The 10,986-nt window shown below is 41.7% G+C and overlaps 1 protein-coding gene across 3 annotated transcripts; it reads left to right on the forward strand.

Annotated features, from left to right (window-relative positions):
* The first annotated feature begins 1,816 nt into the window (after positions 1–1,816).
* LOC117811129 (monocarboxylate transporter 9-like) lies at positions 1,817–10,325 on the forward strand. 3 transcript variants are annotated; one of them, XM_034681215.1, is made up of 6 exons: positions 1,817–1,989; positions 3,332–3,589; positions 5,112–5,255; positions 6,704–6,799; positions 7,516–8,388; positions 8,668–10,325. In XM_034681215.1, exons 2-6 carry the CDS (start codon positions 3,391–3,393, stop codon positions 8,850–8,852), a joined length of 1,497 nt encoding a protein of 498 aa, XP_034537106.1. In that variant the 5' UTR covers positions 1,817–1,989; positions 3,332–3,390; the 3' UTR covers positions 8,853–10,325. The 3 variants fall into 3 exon arrangements, with proteins under 3 accessions (XP_034537106.1, XP_034537104.1, XP_034537105.1); XM_034681213.1 differs by lacking the exon at positions 1,817–1,989 and adding an exon at positions 2,123–2,513; XM_034681214.1 differs by lacking the exon at positions 1,817–1,989 and adding an exon at positions 3,091–3,184.
* The last annotated feature ends 661 nt before the right edge of the window (positions 10,326–10,986 follow it).

Genomic DNA, 10,986 nt, shown 5'->3' on the forward strand with positions numbered 1-10,986 from the left:
GCTCTTTTGACTGCAGTCAGAGAATCCTGTTGCTGGGTGAATTAAATAATTTTACACATTTAGTAGGGGTGAGAGGGTTTGCTCTAGAGCCTGTACATATTTTTTTATCCAGGAGACTTCAGACTTCACTTTATTTACTGTATATTCAGCCCCATCAAGGGCCCTTCCCCCTGGGGGCCCTGAGGAGTCACCCTCCTACCCCAGCTTTGACACCCATGCTTGTGTGATCTGTTATCTCAGCCTCAATATGTTGATCTGTCAGCTTTGTTATTGTACATCGATTACTTATTAAAGGAAGCCAATGATAAGCTTACAAAAATACACCAAGAAATCAGGAAACAAACACAATGGGAATCTTGACTGAATCTAGTTCCTGTATTTTTACCTGTGACCTTAAAAGAAAGATAGATAATCAAATGTGCTTCTTTATATCAGGATATAAGGCGCTGCTGCTTTTCAAACCAGCAAGAAATGTTGGTAAATAAACTAAAACTGTAAATGTGTCAATAAAATTAATAAATAACTTGTGCAAGTGAAACTAGGCACCAACACTGATCCTAGGATCAGTCAATAATATTGATATTGTATCATAAGCGCTCTGTAATCCACTCCCCACCCCTTCAGATTCCTACACTCTGTCCCCTACATGCACTATATCTGGTTGGAACTGGTCTGGAGTGACATGTCAGCGCAATTTCTGCGCAGAGTACAATCAACTGTGCCTCCCTTGTTCTTTTTTTTTCTCTAAATTTTCCAGGCAAAAGGGGATTATGGAGCCTAAATCTGTTCTGTAAGATCCTTCCTGGCAGCAGGGTGGGTTTTACAGAGGGGAAAAAAATAGTATCAAAAGTCTTGAGGAGCCAATCCAACTTCTGGCCTGTTGTAGACATCCCTCCCCCCGACCCTACTCTGTTCTCCGTCCTTTCATCTTTCTCTTCTTTGAGGTCCTCTTTTCGGTCTTTGTGCTCTTTCTACCCACAGTTTCTCTGACCTGAGGTTATGAGAATAAGTGCAATTACATGGTGATGATATAATTTTATGATGCTGCGGCAGAGCAATCTTGTCTCTGGTGCTTTCACACCACAGTATGAAATCTGCAAATGACAAAACACAAAACAAGAATGTAGTTGGCAGTAATTGACTTGGGTCAATCAAAACTTAATTTTAAATATGTGAGTTTCTTTTGGTAGAAGAAGATAAACAAATTGTTTTGAGTTTGGAGCCAAATGAACATACCGAATATATGACACTGTAAAATAAATACATGTAAAAGTTGAAAATAAGATAAGAAAGTTGGACAGTGAATAAAGAATCAAGTTTCTGTCAGGGGTATAAGGCCTATTATTTAAGAATTTCCATGACTACATCTTTGACCTCTGTGTTAATAAATGTTAAACTTTTATATATCACTGATAGTCTGATATCCATGTATTCTCTGTGTGTCTTACTAAAACTCTTGCCGCTGGTCATGTGTTTCCTTTCCTGTAAGAATCCCCTGAGGCTATAATTAACCATGCGCGTGTCAGACTGTTTACATACTGCTGTCTATTAGTGAACCAATCAAATCTTCCATATGGTTGCATCGAGCTTAAGTTCTTTCCTCCTGTAATGAAAGCCAATAATGACAGATCAAATAAACAAAAGTTGTGTGTATTTAAAGATGTATTAAATGCACACCAGCGAGAGCACTCCAGGCAGTAGTGTGCGCCCTGCTGGTGCGGTGTGGTGCTGTTGCCATCCATCAACCGGTTCAGACTGGACAGATGGCAGCATGAACAATGTTCCTGGAAAGTAGGAACCCATACACCCTGCCCCCATCGGTTGCTTAAATACTCAAACTTTTACAGCGACCAGGCAGAAGCTTTGGACGAGTTAATAAGGCTGTTTTTCATTTACCTTAAATACAAATATAATCCCCCAACTGTTGTCTTCACTTTTCAGCTGATTCATGTGTTGCCAGCTTTGTGTGACGGCCCGGAAATAAGCCAGGTAAACAGTTTTTTTCAGTTTTTAATGCGTGTGCGTGTGGTACAGTTTATGTGTATGAACGCGCAGTGTTTAGTTGTGCATTGCTGACAATTCCAGATTCAGTTTCTGGGGAATAAGGAAATAGAATAGTTGCATCAATGAAGCCACTGTCGCAACATCACTGTGTGCAGCTCTGTCTTCTGTGCGCTCCAGGCGCGCAAGAGGAAGCAGCGCTTTTCCTCCCGTGACTGCGCTCAGGCTGCTGCTGGACCAGCAAGAACAGCTTTGAACCGGTTTTCTCACCGCTACAAAGCTGTATGAAACGGATGCTCAATGCGCATTGTTGATGCAGACTGCTCTGGCAACACACGGACGTCGCGGAATACTGCTGAGCTAGAGCAGCGTAAACATACGAGTTATTCTTGTCAATGTCATTTGTAGCGATTTGGTTAAAAGGATATTAAACTGGAATACATCCTACATGGAAAGTTCCTGTAGAGCGCGCAGCTGTGCAGAGTCCTGCTGCTGTTTCTGTAGATGCTGAGGTGAGTGCCGCATGTTTTCAACATAATAACAAGCGCAATGTGCCTTTATTTGCGCTATAATGAGAGGATACGATTTGATAAGAGCGTACGCCCTGTCGTCTGTGAATACAGAAATGGTGTTTTTCAGACATCTAAAATTTGCTCATGGGCATCTGATGATTTTCTTTTATTATTGTCCTTCATTTCAATGAAGAAGTGGCTTGTTTACTATCACAATGTTGTCAGACTGCTGTGTAAGTAAAGAAATCTCAGGATCTTTGCTCAGACTTTCCCTCGACAAGAAGCCTCAGATGTAAACAAAGTGTGATCAAAGGGGGGTTAAAGCTGCCGCAGTGATGTATAAAGTTGCTCTTCTTTATGAATTTTTTATAAGGGTGGGCTGAAAAACTTAGGTCAGCACAGAAGACTAGACTTTGTGTCAATTAAGGATCCGAGCTGAATCATAGAGGAGGCAGGGTAAAGGAGCAGGGGGCGGGGGGTGGGGGGGAGAAAGCAGTGCACTTTTCTTTACTTTCTCCTCCTCTAAGGTGTGGTTATAGAGACAGCAACAAAAAGCTGTTGGCAATGGGTGAGTTGCAGTCAGTCTGTTAGTGTTCACGACCTCACTCAGGTGCACTGCCTGTTTTTCCAGGCCAGTCGCTGCAGCAGCCTGCACTACATCAAGGCTTTGCGTAAGTGCATAATTTGGAAGCTATTGAAGGCCCCCGTGTAATTATACTGTCAGAGGCTATATTTGGAACAAGCTCTGATTGTCATGTTTTGTATTATTTTACTGTCAGACTTACAAGCGCAGTGTTTTGTTTCTCATGTCTTTCCAGGAACCCCTCCTCTGTCCAAGCTGTAGCAGATCCCAGAAGGCAGCAGTAACATCAGCACCATGGCTCAGTCTACTAAAGTCCTGGATGGAGGTTGGGGATGGGCGATTGTGGTAGCCTCCTTCATGGCCCAGCTTCTGGCCTATGGATCACCCCAGTCTGTGGGTGTCCTGTATCCGGAGTGGCTACAAGCCTTCCAGGAGGGGAAAGGCATGACAGCCTGGGTTGGCTCGCTTGTGGCTGGAGTGGGACTAATAGCCAGTGAGTAACACACACACTGAAATGACATGAGTTTAAATTATGGTTAAACAGAACTAGGCTGTTGTCCTCAACAATTCATAATTCTTTATCAAGCTGTACATATCATTATGTAATTTTATTACCTGTATTATGTGTGGCACCACAAATCACCATGGGCAACATATCTACTAACACGACTAATTGACGAAGATACTTTATCTTAATGTTCAAAGTAGGGCACTAAACCTTCACCTTTATACCCACTTACATGCAATTTCCTTCACTTTCATCATAATGAATGATGCCACTGATAACAAAGCAGACACAATGATTTTTATCAAGTAGACAGAGACAATGGCATCCGCAGCTCACCAATGTTTACCATAGCTACAGGTGTTAGAGTTTCTCCTACGGTACTGCTTCAACAGGATGGAGAGAAAACACAACGGTGTGGCAAAGATCTGTACTTTGTGGCTTCCTGAGCAGAGCTGCTGTTATTGATTTTCTAGGAGAGCAAAGCAAGTGCAAGTCATTCATGTCATGAATGTTGGAGGATCACTTAGCCCTTAATCTAACCACTAGGAAGGGAAAAAGACAAGCAGAGGGACAGATTCTCAGAGAAACTGTACTAAAGGTGTTCTGAGTGCAAGGTTTTCACACACAAGGAATTGAACCTGATAATTAGTGAAAGGAACAAAGGATTAAAGTGCAGCATCGTTAAAGCTAAGGACAAAAAAACATGTCTGAGATGTCTGTATTTTTATAAGGTTATCTCCATGATTTTGTTGAGCAAACAGGATCAGGGATAGATAGCAGTCTTGGATGACATTTCCATGTAAGTCCGAGCTCCCCCTCCTGCCTGGCTTCTTGATGTCGTCTCTCTCAAAGAGGTGAGGGGGAAAACCATGACTGGACAGATCTAGCCTTGGGCCTGGCCAAGTCTCGGACACGTTTCCCAGCTGTCAGACAGCTGCAGCACTGCAGCTCCTGCTGCACTACAGCAGGGTCTTCCCCTTGCTCAGAGGGGAGGAGAACTGTAAATGTTGCATGAGAGATGAGTCAGGCCACCTCGGGATATAGGACTATTAAAAAAAAATTGGACGGTGGATTACTGCTCTGAGTCTATGCATCATGCGGTTGTAATGAGGAGTCTAAACAAGCTAATTTATAAACAGATTTTTTCAACTTTCCCACAAGCTAGAATGCTAATTCTCTCCATCCTTAAACCCCATTACAAGCAGAAAAACAAAGACACTACTTCTTTGATTTGAACTATGAATTCAATTGTTAGTGAAAAATGTTGAAGTAAACAGCATGACACTGGGTCTCAATAGACCCTCGTCTGACATGACAGCACCTCTGACAGGTTGCCCGTTTGAACCTGATGCGATGTGGCAGGGTCGGAGTCAGACGCAGCTGTGCTCTCTGTGAGATGGGGTTTGATTTGCTCACAAGCTCTGTTCTCCAGAATAACTAATTAAGCTATCTTTGTCTTCTCCTTTCTTCTGTTCCATCATCTGTCTCTCCACCCCTTTTATATCAGGTCCTGTCTGTAGTGCTTGTGTGGACAACTTTGGGGCCCGTCCTGTGACCATCTTCAGCGGTGTGATGGTGGCGGGCGGCCTGATGCTCAGTGCCTTTGCTCCAAATGTCCAGTTTCTCATATTTTCCTATGGGATCGTGGTTGGTAAGCAAACTTTTTATTGTTACTGTACAACCACCTGTGTGTTTTGTTACTTTATCCTAGCTGTACATTTCTCTTTGTATTGAAGCAGACAGAGACTTATGTCACCAGACTGACAGACAGACACTCAGGTAGAGGCTTAGCTCTTGTTAATGAGAGAAAAAAAAGTGTTTGATGTTACGATGGTCATGGGTGTTAACTAAGCTTCTTATCCTGCTAACATATGAGAATCTCATGACACATTATATAATCATTAACATAATGAGCAAGGGAGGGGGGCACTTCAAGTCCAACTATTACGCAACAACAAAGACTGACTGTACCCTAAATTTCAAGTTAATGAATACCATTGCTACTAAACAGATACGCACAATCGCAACGGGACAAGATATACATTTAAGTGTTACATAATTTGTTTGACGTTGCTGTTTTGGTGATGAGATTTATTAGCCTGGTTTCCATGTGACCCTTTATTCCACCCTAAACACTGTGCCTGTGTGGGCATAGCACCACCTGTTATCGCGCATGAAGCGATAGCCAAGCCGAGCTTAATCCTGGTGAACTCCTCTCACTGTCAGCAGCACTGCCTCTTGCACGGGCAGCGTTAGAGAGGGAAGGCCATGCATATTTGAAGACAGTCATTTATTTTTAGAGATGCCCTTAGATGATGGCTGCAGCTGTACGTGCACGTGCAGCTTGTTTACTCATCATATGCTACTTCTGCTGATTGTATTACACAAGAGGCCCTATGCACTCTGCCCTCTGAACTTTATAGTAAAACATAACTCAATCTTTCTTATGATCTCCCAAGTTGATCGACTTATTTACATATTTTTAATACACTCATACAGGGGTTCCCAAAGTGTGGGTCGGGACCCCCTGAGGGGTTGCGAAACACAAATGGGGGGTCGGTGAGATGTCTTCCAGAATGGTTTTTTTTGAGTTATCTAAAAATATGTACTTTTGTTTATTTACCTTTTTTTCTTATTTCTATCTTTTTTTGTTTGTACTGTTAATTTTTATTATTTATTATTTCTTTATTTTTTGTATTAATTTTTTTTCCCTTTTTGTTTGTTTTGTGTTACTTATATATAATTTGCCAGCTTGGGGTGAACAAAGAAATGCTTAATTCATAAGGAAACACAGCCACATGCTCATATAGGTAGGCTAATTTTCTGCAGACCAGATAAATGAAGCCATCTTAAATCACTTCGAGGGACAGTGGGGGTCACGAGTCTTTGGCAACTATATTTTGGGGGTCGCTGGCTGAAAAGTTTGAGAACCCCTGCACTAATACACATGTTTCTAGAAATTGGGAAAAAATAAAGGTGCCTTTTAATGAATCAATAGTCTAATTATAGTCTGTTTTTGGAAGTGGAAAGCTAACCTCCGCTTCACCTGAGCTAACTGAAATTCCCCTCTTGTATGTCCTTGTCCTCTCTCACCCACAGGTCTGGGATGTGGTCTCGTCTACGCAGCCACGTTGACGATCACCTGTCAATATTTTGACAAGAGACGCGGCCTTGCCCTCGGCATAGTCACCACAGGTACTGCTGCACCCCCTCTGAGCTCATTGGGTGAACACCAGTTCTCCATGCTCACTTCTTTCATGTATGAGCTGCTGGGAGCCTTGGGATGCTGAGGTAAACATCTGTAGAGTAGCAGAGGCAGAGTAGTGTAGTAGGTAGGAACAGGAACTGGGGGCCAAGGACTAGAACTGGTCTTTTTGAGAGTCAGATTCTTATTCGAACTATGTTAAAGTTTATATATAATGTTTGAATCAGGCGGTTATCAAATTAAAAAACTTCATAGTACAAAAATCCCTGGTCTGCTGATGTTCAGTCGTCGCACCATTGATGGCGCTGTTTACCCCATGGTGAGTCAGTACGCTGTGACATCACTGCTGTGACCATTATCAGTGATTCTAGGTGTGGCCAGAGAAGAAACAGGCTTGAAACTCTCAACCTACAAGGGCTGTCAGATGGTGTTATCCCTGTGTAGTAAATCACTGCAGTTATTTAAGTCACTGTGGACAACTAAGAAATGTCTGACTTGGCGCCCCCCAGTGGCAGCTTTGAAGAAGTGTGACCTTTGAGCATAGATGACTGAGCTGAAGTATCACATAGACTACAAATAAAACCCACACTGTCAGAGGAATTTGCTATACTCCCCATAAAATTCAACACATAATGGCCTTAATAAGCCTTGATTGATTGTTACTTTCTTATACTAAAGCTGAATTTTTCATTCTCTGCTCACGCAGGCACAAGTGTGGGAGCCTTCATCTACGCCACTGCTCAGAACGAGCTGATCGTGTTGTACGGCCTGGACGGCTGCCTGCTAATCATCGGGGCTGTAGCACTAAACCTCATGGCCTGCGCTGGCTTCATGAGGCCCCTGAATATGCCAGGGTACTACCTCAAACAGAAGGCCGCCCTGGAGCGCAACACGGAAGAGCAGCTCTTCGAGAAACCCCCTTTGGATGACCTGAAAATTTCAGCAGGTTCCAACACAACAACTCCAGAAAAAACACTAATGGTGAAGGAGTTGCTAATCACCATTGATGCAAAGGACATTCAGACAGAGAAGAAGAAAGGCAGCTTCATGGCAGGGTTGGCCATCATGAAAGTCATTAAGAAAAAACAGCAGGCTTACTCCAAGTACATGCGCTCCATGCATGAGATCCTGCAGGACCAAGCCATGGTGGCCTTCTGCATTGCTGTCTTCCTGTTCAGCCTTGGGGCATTTCCCCCTGTGCTCTTTATAGAGGATGTGGCTCAGAGTCAGGGACTCATTGAAGAAGTTAGTGTCATTCCTCTGGTATCAATAGGGGCCATCGCATCTTGCGTGGGTAAACTAGTATTGGGTATGCTGGTTGACATCAGATGGATCAACGGCATCTATCTGTATGCCTTCACCATGTTTGCAGGAGGTGCATCTCTTCTCCTCATCCCAATCACTAAGACTTATACGGGACTGCAGATCCTGTCAGCCAGCCTTGGTTTCTTCTCTGGGAACTGGTCTCTCACCTCTTACATCACCACACAGATTGTTGGCTTGGACAGACTGACACAAGCCCACGGCATCCTCATGTTCTTTGGGGGATTTGGGATCATGCTTGGACCCCCTATTGTAGGTAGGTAGTCTCCTATTTTTTCTCTCCTGGTAATTATTGGTCAGAAAGAAAAGTTACGGTTTGCTTTTTCAAGAAAAAAGCCTTTTGTAAGGTCCTGTTTTGAGAGACATTTCAGAATTCATAATGTAAAAATCAGGCTGGCAGGCAGAGTAAAGCAGAGCAAGGGGCATGTCATCCTCAAGAGAAGACAGCTTGTCATTATTATTTAGCTGACTCTGTATCTTTCATGAATTCCTGCTGACTATACTCACCGTGTCTGTTTTTCTTATCCGTTTCCAGGGTGGTTCTTTGACTTCACACAGTCATATGACTTGGCATTCTACTTCAGTGGGACCTGTGTGTTCCTTGGCGCCTGCATTCTCACTCTGCTCACTCTACCCTGCTGGAACAGGAAGCACTCCGATAACGACAGACCAGACGTCCAATACACCAGCAACTGTGACAAAGTTGCCTCTGTAGCTTGAATAAGTTCCTTGCATGAGGACTTGAATCTCACTCTCACTGCCCAGCAGCTGTCTGCTGAGAAACTGTACCCAAGCCACCTCTGAGAGGAATCCTGTTTCTTTGACTATAAGGGGTCTCCCCTTTGTTCTGCTGCCAGGTTCTAACTTACCAAAACACTAACCAGAGGTTTCAAAATACAGGCCTTTCCTCTGTAATTTGTCTGTTCTCAGGTCCAAGCCATCCACTACAGATCTTTTGAAAGGTTTGATCCGATGCCTGTGTTGTTCGTTATTATTGCCTCATTTTACGAGGTCAACTGATCAATACTGTTTGACTCCCCAGTTTTACATCCTGCTTTTAGAAGTACTTTTTTCACTTCACTGTAGCACTAAAGAAATACATAGTGCCGTTAGTAATACTGGGAAGAGAAACCTGCTTGATCGCTGGGTGTTCATTTAACACTTAGACATTACTTCAAATCATTGTATAATTGCACAAAACATCTCCCAGACACCTAACTAGAACCGAGACTACAGGGATAGAACGAAAGAGGGAGCCTTTTTTGATAAATGTAATTTTTGCAAGACATTTTTATTTTCAATTTTGGTTTTCAAATGTATCGTAATTAAAACACTATGTATCCTACCAAAGCATCAATGATAGACAATGCCTGTCAACACATACGCCTGTTGGAACAATACAAAAGCCTTGCTTTATAGATAATTTTTGTTTTCAAGTGCATTGACTCAGTTTGTACTTTTTTAAACAATGGTTTGAGTTCCACATACCTCCTTTTTCTGGATTGCACAAAAACTTTTTGAATACATTAAGCTGATTCAAAAATATTAAGAAAAACTAAAGAGGTCCTTATGTATTTCCAACCTTAACAGCATGTTGAGTCTCTCTGTGGCATGATAATCATGACCTCCGCGTATGTTCATTTTGACCAGGCTTTTCCTTTTCTATCATGTGTGTGTGTATTTGTGTGTATGTTGTGTGTGTAGGCATCTGCACACGCATGTTTGCATATGTGCACAGGTTTGTGCGTGTGGGTTCTTTGATAAACTTTTATATTAGCACTAGTTTGTTATGTCTTTCGTGCTAGTGACTTTTTATATGCACAAAAATGGCCATAGAGCTGTAATAAATTGTCTTTGTTTAAGTTGATTATTGTGATCATAATTGTAATAAAACATTGCAATAGGCTCTTAGAATCACTTGAATGTTGTTATATAGACCACTACAAATGTATTTTTGATAGTTCCAGTTTCAGGTGTCAGGGGAGCATTGCTGGAACATTGCTTATTGTGTTTGTAGAGGCAATTTAAAAGGTGCAGATAAAGTACAAATAGTACTGACCTAGAGGTGGCACTGTGTTTGGCTGTCACCTTTTAGACACTGTTATTTTTTAATGCCAGTATTATGATATTTAAATGTGATGTCCGTTCTCTTATTTTTATTTAAAAAGTGCCAATAAAAGATATTTGGAAGGATGGTGTGTTTGTGACACATGTGTATCAAAGATTGTACCTATCAGCTATATTTTGAATAGAACATTTGTGATAAAAAACAAACATTGTGGACATATTTATTAGGAGTCAGCAGGTTGAAGTGTTGGAAAAGCTTGTGTGAAAACAATACAAACTATTTTGTAATAATTTGATAATTTGAAAATATACCAAACTGGTACCAAGGAAATTACTTTTCCCCCATATACAGATACAATCAAAACAGTAGTATTAGTAGTACTTGTAGTAGTAGTTCATTACACTCCCCAACACTCTCCTTTGGTCACATGGAATGCACTTCTCTGTACGGTGGCCCTGAAGGACAAAACAAATTTACAAAAGATGAAACACTTTTACAAAGTTGGAGAAAAATTTACATTTTGGAAAACATTTTTTCTTTGTATAAAACAAAATTACATCAGCAAAACACTTTTACCAAGGGCAAAACAAATTTTAATTTGATAAAACTAATTTACAAAATAAAAAAACACTTCTACAAACGGTGGAACACTTTTACTGTTCCTGAAACAAATTTACATTTATTTTTAAAGGAAAGGGAATGTACTAGATACTGGAAGTGATCCAGGAGTGATGGAGTGAGGGGTCAATTGGTTTGTTTGGATGGAGAGAAACCAAACAGAGCGAC

The sequence above is a fragment of the Notolabrus celidotus genome, chromosome 4 (assembly GCF_009762535.1).
Source record: "Notolabrus celidotus isolate fNotCel1 chromosome 4, fNotCel1.pri, whole genome shotgun sequence".
NCBI lineage: Eukaryota > Metazoa > Chordata > Actinopteri > Labriformes > Labridae > Notolabrus > Notolabrus celidotus.